We start from the raw sequence: 17,368 nt of genomic DNA, 5'->3' as shown, positions 1-17,368 counted from the left end.
CTGAGTGCCGAGTAAAGGTCTGAATTTGCAGCCCTTTTCCGGCATATGGTGACGTCTATATATGAGTGAAAAATTCTCGACTGGGACGTAAAACAACACACAAACGATCAATTAATCTACAGTATACAAAATTTTCTTGTGAGGGAGACTCTGAATTTACACCTAATGTAAAAAATGAAAGCATCCAACGCTTATGTACAATCATTTTATACAATACAATTATGTACTATCATTTTATACAATACAAAATAAATACATAGACATACAGAAAATATTGCAGAAAAATATATGACCCGCTCACGCTGGTTTTTTTTATTTTTTTTTATTTTTCTGCAATGTTATAACTGCCATAAAAAGCAGAAAGCTTTTCATTGTATTAGACAATATTTGGCACTTCAAGTAATCTACACAGGTATATTACACGTACAAAAGGAAAATGGTACACTCACCTATTCACATACATTTATTTGTTTGTTTGTTTATTGTTTATTAAGAATTTTTCACTCATAGGGAGATGCCACCACTTGCCGGTGGAGAGCTGTAGTTAGATCGAATGACATCGAAACACATACATTTATAATTGGAAGTCTATTTAAAATAGCATGTAGAAAAACATATTGAAATTTGTATAGTAATTTCGTTATCTTAACTTCATAGACTTTACAGGTTTATGAACCTTCCCTTGATAACTAACAACAAATGGTTCATTCGATTCTTTTTCGACTCGTATCTGTTTAGGAGGATTATCGTACTTTTATTAAACATGAAGATAACGAACAGTAATCAATCTGAAAAGTCCATTGGAACATGTAAAGAAGCCTCAAATACCGACAATATTAGCAATAACTCATTTTCTCTTTCAATTTAAAATGATGCATACAAAACAAGCAAGTTAATCATTGCTTTTTTGGTGGTGGTTTGGAGAAGCGATAGATAAATTGTAAATTAAACTTAACGTTATCTGAATTTATCTTAATTACTTTCGTAGTATACATTTTCAATGGTTAAATCTGTGTATAACTTTTCTGTGTTACTCTTATCTTGTTCTGGATTCAAGGAAGTGTAGGCGGAATTTGGACGTGCTGAAAATGCACCTTGATTTACTTCCGGTGAAATGACGATGTTCAGTCCAGTATACGGCTGTTCCACGAGGTCATTAGCTTCCACATGATGAAGTGTAGTGTAGGTTGAAGTAGGACAATTGCCAGGAGACGTCTGAGTAACCAGAGATTCTGGAACTTGTGTTCTGTTTTTGTCATTTTTCAGTGTTGATTTCCTTTAAACAATATATATATATATATATATATATATATATATATATATATATATATATATATATATATATATATATATATATATATATATATATATATATATATATATATATATATATATATATATATAATTTTATATCATAAATAATATTATTATTGTTACAGTGTAAGGTAAAACCTTCCATTTTACATTAAATTGTTTCTTATGTTCACACATTCATCAGAATCATATAAAAGATAAAAATAAATGTTACTTTACCTTTTCTGATATCTCACAATATATATTACAAGAGTAATAATAATTCCTGATAATATAAAGACTAACACTGCACATATTACAAATCCAATAAGCTGTCCATTACCTGAAATGTTGATACAAAATGTTTTATAGAATTTTCTTCCAAAGTCTTCACATTAGATTGAATAATTTGAAAAGCAGAAGGTGCAGAATATTTATTTTAAAAAGACAAAAATTATGTATAACATATCAAAGAACAATAACCAAAACAATGAAAGAATCATGAAATCTTAAAAATCATGCTTTTTCCAATTTTTTCTTCTTTTTACTGTTTTTAGCGTCCGCCGACGGATTGGGTTTGAAGTTATGAAACTAAAAACAAACAAAAAATAAAAACCGACAAAACAACTCTTTGAAATTCTATTTACTTCTTTGAAACCATCATCTCTCTTTTTAAGGCATGTACCATTTTTTTTTTTTTTTTTTTTTTTTTTTTTTTTTGATTTCAATAAAAAAATAGTTTAGCTGAATTACAATGCGAGAATTTTAAATAATGATGAAACAAATCTAGATTTGTTCTTTAAATGTTGTTTTTTTTTCTTTTTATTTTTCCCAGATCGAAAGATAGGTTTTCGAATCTAGGGTTGATCCTAAACAAAGAAAAAAAAACTTGGAATTGCCTCATCATGTTGATTCAATGAAAAATACCTCCACAAATATCTTTAGCAGTGGGAGAATAGCTGATGAATTCAGTATTTATTAAGCTCCCTGTAGTTTGATTACCGTATCTAGTTGCATGCGTGCTTCCTCCTTCATTAGTTGATTGGCGTGGAACTGAAGATACATTTAAATTCTTCTTAGTTGGGGAATGTTAATGCGTGCCAGATAAATCAGATTTTCAGATATTAGATAATATTTTGCACTTCAGATGTGACAGAAAAGAGAGGGTTTGAAAACAAAAATAATGGACACTCTCGTCCATCTATTTGGCAGCTTTCTTTTCTTTTCCTATGAAAAAGAATAGAGTGAATACACAGGAAAATTAAAAATTGTTTATATAGTTTTTGCATTATTCGGAAAAAAATATTTTCTTACGTTTTAACTGGGAAAAAGAAAATGAATAAAGCTGATAAATTCATTTTTGATTCGTGGATTTATGTTATATTTTCTATCAAATTAAAGCTTAAATTATAAGATGAAAAATTCGACACACATATAGTTAAGGATGCCATAATTAATAAAAACAGGCTCTTATTAACTTTTTGAACTTGACAGCTACTTTCTTGTTTTGCTATTCATACTAGAGGAAGAATGTGATTAAATATGCCATCCTGTAATAAAGAAAGTGAGGAAAAATGGGTGAAGCTTTATTATATGTAAGTCGAATTTTAAAAAAAAATATCGAACAGTTACACTGTTCAAAAGTCCAACTAATCAATGCAATTTGTGAGCACAGCAAACACAGACCTCTCAAAACAGTTCAAGTGGATTACCCCCATCCCCGTCACCCAGTCAAACCTGCTGTTTGTCCCCTGTCATGTTCGAGTAAACAGTGAAATCCTCAGAAAAATTATTATGAAAATAGTACCTTCCTAAGTTGTATAGATGTCATTCGATCTAACCACAGACTGTACTTGAAACAAAATTAATGATATTTACCACAGATTTTTGCGAAATGTTGTCTCAAAACGAGATCAACGATATCTTGGTATCAACTTATTTTCAGTAGCCTAAAGTATTCACAAATTGAGATAATCTGAGTGTCCATTAAATTAATCGTACCTACCTATATATGTTTCCTTTCTCAAATTTGACTCTGTACTTGTAGATTCCAGACTTCCACAAGATGCAGTGATAATGTTTGAAATGTCTGATAAATCATTAATACAAACAATTTGATTTTATAAAGGAACTGAAGATGAAACTGTTTAGCATTTCTAAAAAGTCGTTACCAAATGGGGTAAAATAAAGGTAACATATGTGTAGAACTTTCAAGCATACATGTACAAGACGGAATGATTTTATTTTTTGTAAAAATGCCTTCAAAATTCCTACTATAACGCAATACGCCCATATGTTTCGCGAACGGAATAAAAATCGCAGATGACGTTTGATTTTATTCAAAAATAATTTTGTATGTATGTTATATGATTAAGTAACTAAGAAAAAAAAAAAACAATTAGTTTCCACTATTTGAAACATTTCCTAGAAATTATATCAGTAATTGATTCTGAAGAAAATGATATTTTGAATAACGTAAGTTACGTATGTAGGCATAGAGGGAAAGATAAAGAACAGATAAAAAACTTCAAACAATACAAATCAGGGATCAGGTGCCTAAGAGGAGTAAGCATCCTCTGTTGACCTGTCACTCCCGCCGTGAGTCATATGTATTGATCAAGTTGTTATCTACAGAATATTCAGTACTTAAATATCTATATACTCGTTATTTGATGAAATGTGAATGTAATTTTTTTCTCCAAGAGAAGGAGAATGTCACGGAGTAAATTAAAATTAATATATACTACTTAACATTCATATCATTTCCTAAGTCATTATATTATTATAGTGACTAGTGATTTCCTTTGACGGAATTTTCTACGTCAAGTCACTTGCAGCACAGTTAAGGCTGCAGTAAGGAGGCGGGGCCTAATTTATACGGGAAATGTTTACTATGACATCACACAAAAATATAAGTTCTTTAAATTACCCCAAAATGAAATGATTTGCTATTTTAAACTGATGAATAGCTTTAAACTACATCAATACTAACTAGTGCATGCATTATTGTCGTTGGTTAAGTCTAACAGCAATATATATAAAATTCACTGATCGCAATGCACTTGTCAATGTGACGTCATATCGTAAAATTTGACGCAGTTTGTATGCAATGAGAGGTGGATCAAGTTATATTATACAATAAAAGATATATTTTGCAATCAAATAAAATATAAATTGTAGATATATAAAAGGCCATTAACGTAGATGCAATGTCTATTTTATAATTTTATTCATATACTTCCCGTACAAGCGATACTGTCGTGCATTTGTATGCAGGTTCATTGAAGGGTAATAGAAAGGTCGTAATAAATCGATATATTGCAAGGGCATACCCTCAATGAATTATGACAAGCTTTTACACATAAACTCAAGAAGTATGAAGATATTTGAAAAGTGCTGCGAACCTGTTGAAATCTTGCAAATAAATTAGTTATATCTGTATTTAATGTACTTGACCAGCAAAATATTCAACATAGGGTCTAACAAATGTAATTTTAGCAATTAAATAGTAGAACCTATATAGGTTCGCAGCACTTTTCACTAACTACAAAGAGTGTTGAAAATAATTATATGTTAAACTTAGATTGCCCTTGAAATATTAGAATTTATAGATGACCTCAATACTTCAGGTATATTTGCTAAAATCACGTGAAGGACACATCACGTGACAAGTCTAAATAAGAATCTAATCGTCCTCAACATGTAGTTTTCAACCAATTGCATTTGTCCGATAATATTAAAGTCCTAAAAAGAAACGCCCATCCTTGTAAAGAATGTATTTTCTATCTAAAAAATTCGCCGATATTTCCATTTGGCACCTTAACTGTACTGCGCTGTCACATTCCTAAATGTGTTCATGCAAGTGAGTGGTAAGTGCGATTAAGGATGCGTAAACGGACGACAGAAGTGATAAAATTTTAATTTGATACCTGTTAAAAAAACTTCAGATCATCTTTTATTTGTTGTCTTACATTCTATGCTAGAAAATATAGTTCGAACCCAACATAGTTGTGTTGTGTTTTATTATCTCAACGTACATTGACCAGACTTTGACAAAAAGAAAGTAACCTGTCCTGCAATATCTATACATTTTATATGAAAGATATCGATTGTAGAACTCAAGATTTTTTTAGTACGAAAAAAAATGACGCGTTTGCAATTAGATTTTCATTCACCAAACGTAAGAAACCCCAAGATCCTGCTCCGTGAACAATTTGACCACAAAGTGAAAATTATTGACTTTTTTTTTAAATATCAGTAAATGGTTCTGTATTTTGTATACCTAACAATGAAAGATAGTATAATGTAACATTATCAAACATATGTAATGCGAACGCACATGTATATGCAAACTTTCTAACAGTCACTTTACATGTTAAGGTCAAGCAGTAAATGAAAAGTGCCTACAGATTTTTCAAAGTTGAGGAACAAATTCCTTTAATAATCCATTACATTTATACCTTAATAAATTAAGGTGTACCACAACAAAATTTTCAAATAATCTGAACGAAAAAACATATTTTAAACTCCCCTTTTCAATGAATAAAAAAAGGAGAAAATCATTTATAAAAAAAATAGGATTTTTTTTCATCTCAGACATAGAAAATGTATCAGTATCAGAACAGGTATCAGTATTGCCTATATTAACTATAGTGATAACTTTGACACTATGAAAACATTGATTTACTTTTGTGATAACTTTGACACTTTGATTTACTAAAGTGATAACTGTGAAAACTTTGATTTACTATGGTGATCACTATGAAAACTTTAATTAACTATGGTGAAAACGTTGTTTTACCACATGGATAACTTTGAAAACTTTGTTTTACTATAGTGATCACTATGACACTATAGTGATCACTTTGAAAACTTTGATTTACTATCGTGATCACTTTGACACTTTGATTTACTATAGATAGGTATAGTTAACTATTGTAAACTATAGTTAACTATAGTATTTTTTTGTTATGGTAGTTACAGAAAGTTGTATTTAAAAAAAAAGCATCACTCAAATTTGCAATATATCAGTCGGTCAAGAAAAAGCATACTATAAAGTGCAGTGTCTGATTTCGCAATCTTCTTACAAGGGGCTGATATGTTATATTTCAAAATATGTGGGCAAAAATTGTGCGGTTCAATTTCTTTCAAATTACATATATGGAGAGATTTGGTTTCCTAGAACAAAATTTCAAAGTTTAAAAAAAAATGAGGAAAAATCTGGCTTATCTATTGTGTACTACCTTAAGCAATAATGTATGTATGTCAGACGAGGATCTGACTTTTTATGACAGAAGCATTTTATTAAAGACCGCAGATTGTTTTGTGAAGATATAGGTATCCACTAGAGATTGAGAAAAAAACTGCAGTTATTTATATCATTTGATCATTGTTTGGCAAAATTGATTTTTATAAATGTTGTGAATGGTATGGAGGCAAATTTCTATCTCCTACATGCAAGATAAATTATGGCATCCTGAGTGACAAGATGCAAGATAATTATGTCTATGATAATTATATTGACATGAAATTTACTATTTTGATCTGATTTTAACATGGAAAATTAAATTAACTACTGTATCTGACATCATGTATGCAATAAAATTATGTACACATGCAACTATTTTTTGCTGACATGCAACTTTTTTTCTGCTGACATGCAACTTATTTATGTCAACATGCGAGTTATGTTAAAATATGTTTTTCATGTCAACATGCCCGAAAATTCATGTCAATATGTATGAAAGTTATGTTGACATGCGACTTTTATACATCAACATGCTTCTTATTTATGTTAACGTGCGCGATAATTATGTTAACATGGAAGATAAAGCAACATATTTATGTCAATGTCAACATGCGAGATAATTTTGTTGATATTTTATAGATATGCGATTTATTTATGTCAACATGCTTCTTATTTATGTCAACATGTTCATAAATTATGTTACCATACAAGTTTGTTATGTCGACATGCAAAATACATGTATTCATGCTAAGCTTCCATTTTACAAACCGTTCACGGTAGTCAGTCGGTAGAGCGCTCGCTCCGTGATCGGGAGGTCTTGAGATCGAATCTCGGCCGCGACTGACCTAAGTCGATAAAAAATGGGTAGCAACTGTTCCTTCGCTATGCATTCGACACTTCGAAGTAAAAGTTGCGGGTCTTTCGGATGAGACCTTAAAAACCGAGGCCCCGTGTCACGGCAGGCGTTGGCACGATAAAGATCCCTCACTGCTCAATGGCCCTGAGTGCTGAGTAAAGGTCAAAATTTGAAGCCCTTCACCGGTATAAGGTGACGTCTCTACGAGTATATGAGTGAAAAATTCTCGAATGGGACGTAAAACAACATACAATCAATCAATCTATCTATCCATTTTACAATGTCCTATTTTCCTATCAACTTGACATAAATAAGTTGCATATCAACATAATTATATTGCATGTTGAAATAAATATAATTATATTCATGCGCTCAGTTGTTATTGCATATGTCGTATATATTACATATCATGAAGATAAATACCGTTTGTTAACACCCGTAAGCAGTAACCTGTGGGTCCATTAGGGTCTACTTTTACTAATTCCACTGTACTAGAACTGTTAAGAACAACCAGGGCACCAGGAGATATTGAACATGGTATTCTGAACTCCTGGTTCCACTTATCTATAATTCTTATTGCTGTCCCACAGTCAGCATAACCTGGATTAGCGGCCAAAGTATAAAATACTTGTCCACTGAAGTTAAGCGAAATTGAACAGGTGCATTGATAATTAATCTCCCCAAAGTCAATAAGAATATTGTTTCCCAAAACTGTGCTTCTGTCACAACTTTCCAATGCATTTGCTGAAAAATACAGAACAAAAGGTAACAATACTTTTAAAACAGGAAGAAAAAGCTCAATTTTTTGTTCAAATATTTGCATGCTCCCTGTTTTCTCCAACCCTGCACTCGTCGGTTGCGTTCATATCACTATCAACACAATGTCTTCTGCTATGGGTGCATTTCGTTTCCCATACTCGCACAGAACAAGCTACTCAAATTATCTGTCGGGTTTAGAAGAATATATATGAAATGTTGTGCAAGAGGAATACATTTTTGTTTTTAATGAAATTTGCTAGGAAAAAAATCAAACTGATTAAAATTGCTGATTGAAGTGTACTTTTTTTTTTAAATTAAATTTGGTTAATTTATTTAATTGTATAATTAAACTTTCTACAAATTAAACAGAGTTGCCATACCTTTACTTTTTCTGATCATTTTTACACATATAGTTACAAAGAACAATACTCTTCACGCTAAGGGGGTTAAGACAAAGCGAAATATATATTAGTATATCTACGGTAAAAAATATGTTGATTGTATCAAGTATCATAACATTATTTATTATACATATTTCATTGTATTTTTCTTAAAATAATATATTCAAGAGTCTTGCTAGAGAAAATCGAGAAGAAATCTCAGAAGCGTAAAGAGTTCTACACTTGTCGTATATACATTGTTAAGTTTAAAATTTCGACGGGACTTATCTAATTATCCCATAAATAAATCAGAAATAAATCAGAAATTGATCATATTTTTCTTATTTGCTCTTTATAAAATGTTGAAGAATTTTGATGACTTATCTCTTTCCTTTATGAAGTAAATGTAAATGTCTTAATAATTTCCGAACAACCCTAGCATTACAATGCTGTTTCCCATCTCTGTAATGGGTCTATTTATTTTTTTCTCCGGGTTTTGAAAAGCTGTGAAATTTATATGCATTTATTGTTTTCATCAAGAAATGAAACGTTAATTGCTACAAAAGATATATCCTCAAATATCGAACAAATCTATAATGAAACCTAAAATTATAAGATAAAGATAGAAAGGGTTCAAGAGAAAACAACTGTGCAACTCAGTTAAAGATGTTTACTTTCTGTGTGCTATCTTGTCCCATTCAAATGTCTCCCCGAATTAAGAAAATAAACATTTTTTTCTAGATCATGAAATACTTCTTCTTTAATGTTAAGGTTGTTCCAAAGTATCAAAACAGAATTTATCTAAACAACTTACATTCTTTGGAACACGTTGCGTTTTGTCCTGAAACAAAGAAACCAAAAGAAAATTGATAGCAAGCCTGTCTTTGAGCTATTTTTCAATCAATATTATTTTTTTTTTAAATTGAGATAGGCATGTATGTTGAACAATCTTTGCATATCAAATAACTAAAACTTTGAAACTGTGTTATATTTCAAAATTTTGAAACTATACTATTGACATTAGGCACAAAAAGATTGTTATGATGTAAAACCCATACCATAAACATTCCAATGAATGACTAGAAGAAAGCATACAAGGCTTATCCACTTTCGTTTCATTCTCTCTGCACAAAATACACAAGTGACAATAAACGCTTATAACTGTTCATGATGCATCAATTACATTCTTCCGTCTCAGTGTGTAATGTAGTGCAAACTTTTACATTGTGAATACCAACATATATGAATCAATCAAGTATTTATCTTCCCAGTAAGTCTCAATTTATTCTCTGAGAAGTTTTAAGCTATGGTACATTACTGTTTCATCACATGAACGTACAAGTTTATTAAATCTGTCAAATGTTAAGTATTTCATTGACTTATAATACATTAATCGCTGTTTTCATTAAAATCAACTTAATGCTTGTAACCCACCCGTGTTATTCACAATTTAAAAAAAATTGCTTCACCAGGAAGGTTGTTTTTTATTATTATAAGAAATATTTTTTAAAGCTATATGGCAATCCTCATTTATAATTCTTCCATATATAGAGCTAAATTGCATATCAACAACTCATATACCTTAAAAAGTCAATAATAATATAACTGACAAGAACGGCATATAAAAGGGTTATTTAACCTATAAACGTTAATTTTCTTTAGAGTTTTAAGTGTTTTATTACTGATTATTTATTAGCTATATAAAGAAAGAATAAGTGATGAAATTGAATAGAAAACAAAAATAAATAAGGAAATTAAAAAAAATATAAGATTAAGTATACACAACAACTTTAACACTACAAATGCCAGGTTCTTGTTTGATTTAAATTGATAAAAATGCGTATATAACTTATGGATTCTGGAAATGAGCAAGAGTTTGGCAGTATTATAATGCAAGGAGCTTAAACCATATGTTGTTGATTGTGCTTTTAGCAACATAAGAATTTTGTGATTCGAAAGGAATAGAAGGTTGATTTTATGTTTAAAATAGAGTCTTGAAGGTGGACGGGGGATTTTTATTTCTAAATCCTTCTAACGGCCAATGTTTTGTCAAAGCTAAGTTATCTTGCCTTCAACTTGATATTTAGACATATCGAAAACGTTTAATCAATTAACAATAGTTACTTTTATTGATACGTCGACTCGATATGAAATCGAAATTGAAGACACTACAGAGCCTGCCACAACTGTTCATATTTGGATGGTTTACTGACTGTGTACTATAATGACCAACTAATAGCTTAACTGGGTGACACACTGGATGACTTCAGCTTTCCATGGTCAATTTCCTATTTTATGTAGTAATATTGCAACATCACCTGCATATGGTGTTAATATCTCCCAACTGATTAGATAAGCATGAGCATGCTCTGACTACGCAGTACAGTTAAGGTGCCAAATGGAAATATCGGCGACATTTTTTAGACAAAAAAAACATTATTTTCAAGGATGGGCAATTCTTTTTAGGCCTTTACTATTATCGGAAAAATGTAATGTGGCTGAAAACTACATGTTGAGGACGTTTATATTTCTCATTTAGATTTGTCATGTAATGTGGCAGTCACGAGATTTCAGCAAATATACCTGCAGTATTGAGGTCATCTATAAATTCCAATATTGCAAGGGCTTAACCAAGTTAAAAATCTAAGTTTAATTTATAATTATTTTCAACACTTCTTGTAGTTTGTGAAAAGTGCTGCGAACCTATATAGGTTCTACTATATAATTGGTAAAATTACATTTGTTAGACCCTATGTTGAATATTTTGCTGCTCAAGTACATTAAATTTAGATATATTTAATTCATTTGCAAGATTTCATCAGGTTCGCAGCACTTTTCAAATATCTTCATACCTCTTGAGTTTATGCGTAAAAGCTTGTCGTAATTCATTGAGGGTATGCCCTTGCAATATATCGATTTATTACGACCCCTTTATTACTCTTCAATGAATCTGCATACAAATGTACGGCAATTTCACTTGTCTATGGAATGTACGGGAAGTATATGAATAAAATCATAAAATAGACATCGCATCCAAGTTAATGGCCTCTTATATATCTGCAAATAATATTTTATTTAATTACAAAACACATTTTTCATTGTATAAAATATAACTTGATCCGCCTGTCGCTACATACAAACTGCGTCAAATTTTACGATATGACGTCACATTGACAAGTGCATTGCGATCAGTGAATTGCTTATATATTGCTGTGTGGGATTTAACCAACAACAAAAATACATGCAGTAGTAAGTATTGATGTAGTTTAAAGCTATCCAACAGTTTAAAATAGCGTATCATTTCATTTTGTGGTAATTTGAAGAACATGTATTTTTGTGTGATGTCATAGTAAGCATTTCCCGTAAAAATTAGGCCCCGCCTCCTTATTGCAGCCTTAACTGTGCTGCGTACGATAAATCCATTCGTTTGGATTCTGCTTTTATATTGAATTTATAAAGAAGTACTCCGTTTACTTGATCAATATATAGATCGGTCAAGAGGGGAAACTTCGCAATACAGTTAAGGTGCGCAATGGAAATATCGGCAATTTTTGTGATTAAAAATATATTCTTAATCAGGATGGCGATTCGTTTTAGTACTTTATTTATAGCGGACAAATGTAATTATGGTTATTAAATACATATTGAGGACGATTAGATTTTCTATTTAGACTTGTCACGTGATGTGCCAGTCACGTGATTTTAGCACATTTACTTGCAGTATTGAGGTCACCTATAAATTTCACTAGTGCAAGGACATAACCAAGTTAAAATTCTAAATTAAATTTATCAATTGTTAGCTGGTCAACGGCATTAAATATAGACAAAATGAATTAAATTTCAAAATTTCAACAGGATCCATTGAGTGTATGCCCCTGCACTAGATCGATTTATTAAGACCCTTACATCACCCTCCGATGTATACTTGCGTGCAAATACACAGCAGTATCAATTTAATAGGAAATGTACATAACATATATGAATATAATGATAAAGAAGACATTGCATCTAAGTAAATAGCCTCTTAAATATCTGCAAGTAATATTTTATTTAATAATAAAATACATTTTTCGTTGGGAAAAAATTACTTGATCTGCCACTCATTGCATACAAAAACTGCGTCAAGTTTTACAAAATGACGTCACATCGACAAGTGCATCGCCATCAGTGACTTGTTTATACCTTGATGTGTGGGATTAAACTGACGACATAACAGCATGTTGTAGTAAGTTTTGATGTAGGTTAATATTCTGGTACAGATTAAATTCACAGATTAATTCATTTTGAGGAATTTTTTAAAAAATCGGTAGTTTTGTGTGATGTCATAGTTAAAATTTCCCGTACAAATTAGGCCCCGTCTCCTTATTGTAGCCTTAACTGTGCTGCGTTACTCCTCCTAAGCACCAGGTCCAATCTCTGACTTTCCAGGGGCCCGTTTTTTTGCCGAGTTTCCGATTCGTTTTGTTAATTTTATTTACTTGATCAATACATCGGACGGCGGGTTTGACCGGTCAAAAGGGGATGATTACTCCTCCTATCTCCTAGGGATTTGATCCCACCTCTGGAATTTCCAGGGGTTTGTGTTTATGCCCTGTTCACAGATTTGTATTGGTTGAAGATTTTATGAGATCGATCACTGTTATCTTCTCCCATTTTCATTTATAAATGTTCCTTATGTTCACATTTCACATTCAAGAATAGATAGTTTGCAACGATAAGAAAACGAATATAGACCATTTTAAATCATTGTACTTGAATCATAGCGTTGTTTCCTTTATTTTCTTATAAATTAAACTCTTGTTCCAAAAAAAAGTGTCACAAATTTTACTATTCCCATAGAGTGCTTTCGTTTCACATCCTCTGGCTATGATAAAATTTTCTTTATACGTTTTGTTTCAAGAGCCTTAATTATGTCTTTTCCTCATGATGGTATTTTCTATTATACTAAACTGTAAGGATAGAGCAATTAATTATATTTTTTTCAGTAAGGGGTTACATAACCCATGTTTTTGTCCTTATACACAAAATAAACACTGCAAATCTACCTAGCCAAATAAGTTCGATAATACCTTAAGTTTATATATATCTGTAGGACTCCAAAGTACGATAGGACTCCAAAGCCCGATGGTCTCGCCAAAGTGCGATGGTCTGCGCCAAACCCCGGGTTTGATACGCCAAAGTCCGATGGTGTGGAAAAACAATTAAGTTTATGACGTCATAGTACTACAGCACTGATCTGAGATGCCACGCCGAGATCCGATGGTAACAAATAAATACAAATGAATATTAAATAATTGATCACGGAATTGAAATGGTTTTCACTAGAAAAACCAAAATTTATTTGTACTACTACTTCTAATTTCTCGAATGGGTGCAAGGCTAACCATTATCTCTCTGATCTTATCTAATCTGGTGCGAGTCTAACCTGAAAAGTATGCAATAGCTCACCTACATATTTTGGATGTATGGGAGAAAGACTATCCCTAAGACTAATGAGTCGAATGGTGTGCAAAGGTCTACCCTAAATCTCTTTGGCGGGTGCGAGACTAACCCTATCCGTCTAATAGAAAACTATCCCTAAATCTCTTAGTTGGGTCCGAAGCTATCACATTATCAGTCCAATAGTTCGAGGACTTATAGCCCATATTCAGTCGAGTTGTGTGCAAGGACTAACCCTAACAAATGGAAATCAGTCACATAAGATGCAAGGAGTAACTAGATGCTGTCATGAGACAGTAAAACCCGTACTAAGGTGTTTGCCTCTAAATGCACACTCCTTCATGTTGGGCTTACCAAGGAAAAGGTCAAATAATTTACATAGTAAATGTATTCGTCAATTCGAGCATAAAATGCTCAGGTGACCATGTGACCTATGAGTCTCTTATAGGTATTTCCTTTACTTAATTCATTACCAGTCTGAAATAACAGAATTTAACTAATGATGTAAATTAGGTTTTGATAAAAGGGGGGATATAAATTTTGGCCCATAATTGGAACTTTTTAAATTTATTTTCTCAACAACAAATAATACTATTTTAGTACAAAGCGTTTTTGATGAATTTATCAAAATGTGCAATCTTATTTTTTTTGGTATTTGATTAGGCAAAAACCTCCTTGAAAAACCATACCTAATCAATTTTGTCACCCCCTCCCCCCAACACTCACACACACACCCTCACACACACACACACACACACACAGACATATACACACACACACAAATTGCCTGTTTTTGGAAATAGACGTAGATGGCAAAGTTATATTAAAACATCGTTTGTTATGATAATTTAAAACTTGTTCTTGTACTGTACATGTATGTGAACGCCTTTTTGAAAATTTCTACATCACATTGGGCTTGCGTCATCCTACTAGTACCTAGTACTAGTTTTACCATTATCATTTTTACATTGCACATGGCGCAGTGTGGTGTACAATAGAAATTAATTTAATTTGTGTTTCAATTGGGTTACATTTCATGAAGTTGACAGGACCTATGACAGTCGGTAAGTACAAGTTTAAGTATAGATTGGGGTAAAATAACAGAAATGCAAATGGTTAGGTTAAAGTTTAAAAAGTTCAAACATCATCGGATGCCACAATAGACGAATTTCACATTCTGAAGAGTTATCTCCCGTTGTCAACATTACATTCATTTATAGGCACAGATCCAGGAATTTTTTTCCGGGAGAAAAAACAAACAAACAAAATAAAACAATGATGGTGGGGTCCATGTTTTTAAAGGGGGAGGGCGTCCAAAGTCATCTTTTTATTTGCTTCTGTAAATCAGTATATAGTCCTATTTAAATAACTCTGCAAATTCAAGAGGGGGGGGGGAGGGTCTAATCTCCCTAGCCGCTCCCTATCCCTGAAATGACAAATGATCATCTGACTCCAAAATAGTAGAAAACTTTTCCATTTGACTATTCATAATTTTGTTGCTTGTGTTATTATGTTATGTACATCTAATGGTATAAGGTTATGAATACCTGGAGGTCATCCCCACTCTCTTAATGAACTGGAAATATAAAAGTGCATCAATGATAAGATTTCTTGACATTTCATTCATGAATTTGGGTTAACCCATGTACCCTCCTAGAATTAGGAATGAAAATCATTCAAAGAGATGGACTAATTCAAAAACTATTTGTTTATATTCACATTTTTATGTCAAAACAAAGTATTAGTTACATGAACAAACAGGGGTCTGGGGAGGGGCGACGGAAGGAGTTATCTCTTTACGTCTTAATTGTTGAAAACTCCTAAAATGAATGATAACCTCAAATCCGGCTTGTACGTCTTCATTATTTTTAAGTCGTGACAGGTGTCTCCATATGAGTGAACAATTCCCGAGAGGGACATTTTTAAACAAACAAACATTAATGCCTTAAAAAACACAATATACATGTACATGTTTATTAGTCAACGGATATACCTTTGGTCATATCTCTAGTTCTCCCTTGAATCAGAAATGAATGATATCAATATTTTGAGAATGATTAAGAGTTGAAAAGGTTATGCATCTTAAAATTGACTAAGTTCTGTGATTGAATTAGCTATACCAGTTTAGCTTATTTTGCTGCTCATGATCAAAGCACCTTGATTAACTATTTTTAATCATACTGTTTTCTGAAATGTACAATTTGTTCAACATGGATACAAGTCATACATTTTCAGTTTCTGAAAACAATGCATGAAAAAAAAACTGCTTTTCAAATACTGTAACTCTTTCCAAGTACTTGTGATCATAAGTTTTTAGCTCACTTGAGTTTTTCTGGTTTTCTGATCACATTTTGTCTGTCATCCATCTGTCCGTCTGTAAACTTTTCACATTTTTGTCTTCTTCACTAGAACCACTGGGCCAATTTCAACCAACCTCGCCACAAAGCATCTTCGGGTAAAGGGGATTCAAGTTTGTTCAAATGAAGGGTCACATCCTCTTTCAAGGGGGGGGGGGGATAATCAAGAATTAGTGATAGGGCTTTCATATTTCACATGAACATTACCTACAACTTTCTAATCATACTATGATTTTTTGAACCCATGACCTTTACCTTTAAGTTTGACCTACTTTTCAAAAAAATTAACATTATTCTGAATTGATCATTTTGAAAGAGAAAACATAGGGCATTCATATTATACATGTATACTACCTGTGACAAGACCTTTTTAAATATATCATGACTTTCGGCTCTGTGACATTGACCTTGAAGTTTTACCTACTTTTCAAAAATGTTATATTTCCTTATAACTTTTGATTGAGAAGAGATAGCATTTTCATATTTGACATGTGCATTACCTGTAACAATATGTTTCCGAGCATGCTATGATTTTTTACCCCTTGACCTTGATGTTTTACCTAATTTTCAAAAAAATTAACTTTGGTGATTACTTTTGAATGACATATGATGGGCGTGCATATTTGAAACAATATGTCATAAATAATGGCATCCCATCCACTAGGAGACGGAAAGCAGGGGACCGCAATTCTTTGAATTTGCTTGTTAGTCATTTTGATATGGAAGCATCCTCATATAGTGTAGATTCAAGTTTTTTATGCCCTGCCATGAATATGGCTGAGGCATATAGTGTTTGTCATGTCCGACTTCAATCAAACTTCATATGCTGATACATATTAATGTAAGCTTTTCAACTGCATCAACCTTTAAGACCTTGACCTTTCCTTTGACCTTGACCTCATTTTTCTTAAATTAGTGTCTAGATCAGTTTTGAATAAACAATTCAAGATATATTTATCAAACTTCATATGCTGGTACATACTGCTGAGAGCTATCAATTGCATCAACTTTTATGATCTTGACTTTTCCTTTGACC

At 32.0% G+C, this 17,368-nt stretch overlaps 1 protein-coding gene across 1 annotated transcript; it reads right to left on the bottom strand.

The window, feature by feature from the left end:
* Nucleotides 1-733: 733 nt before the first annotated feature.
* On the bottom strand, nucleotides 734-9,664 carry LOC133204093 (uncharacterized). Its single transcript, XM_061339853.1, has 7 exons — nucleotides 9,595-9,664; nucleotides 9,351-9,377; nucleotides 7,821-8,141; nucleotides 3,299-3,382; nucleotides 2,221-2,346; nucleotides 1,534-1,636; nucleotides 734-1,276 (listed from the first exon to the last, which is right to left on the bottom strand). The coding sequence occupies exons 1-7, from the start codon at nucleotides 9,653-9,655 to the stop codon at nucleotides 973-975; spliced, it is 1,026 nt and encodes a 341-aa protein (XP_061195837.1). The 5' UTR covers nucleotides 9,656-9,664; the 3' UTR covers nucleotides 734-972.
* Between the last annotated feature and the right edge of the window lie 7,704 nt (nucleotides 9,665-17,368).

This window comes from Saccostrea echinata, unplaced genomic scaffold (assembly GCF_033153115.1).
Source record: "Saccostrea echinata isolate AGI-Se365-2 ecotype Australia unplaced genomic scaffold, CSIRO_AGI_Sech_v1 ptg000052l, whole genome shotgun sequence".
Classification (NCBI taxonomy): domain Eukaryota; kingdom Metazoa; phylum Mollusca; class Bivalvia; order Ostreida; family Ostreidae; genus Saccostrea; species Saccostrea echinata.
The sequence above is the reverse complement of the archived record's forward strand: the minus strand, read 5'-3'. Positions and strand labels throughout refer to the sequence as shown.

Excerpts from the sequence above, each read along its gene's own strand:
- LOC133204093 (XM_061339853.1), bottom strand. The coding sequence starts at position 9,655 with ATGAAACGAAAGTGGATAAGCCTTGTATGCTTTCTTCTAGTCATTCAT. Across the intron at positions 9,378-9,594 it reads CATTCATTGGAATGTTTATG|GACAAAACGCAACGTGTTCC; the intron begins GTATGGGTTTTA and ends TCTTTGTTTCAG. Across the intron at positions 2,347-3,298 it reads GAGAAAGGAAACATATATAG|TTCCACGCCAATCAACTAAT; the intron begins GTAGGTACGATT and ends ATGTATCTTCAG.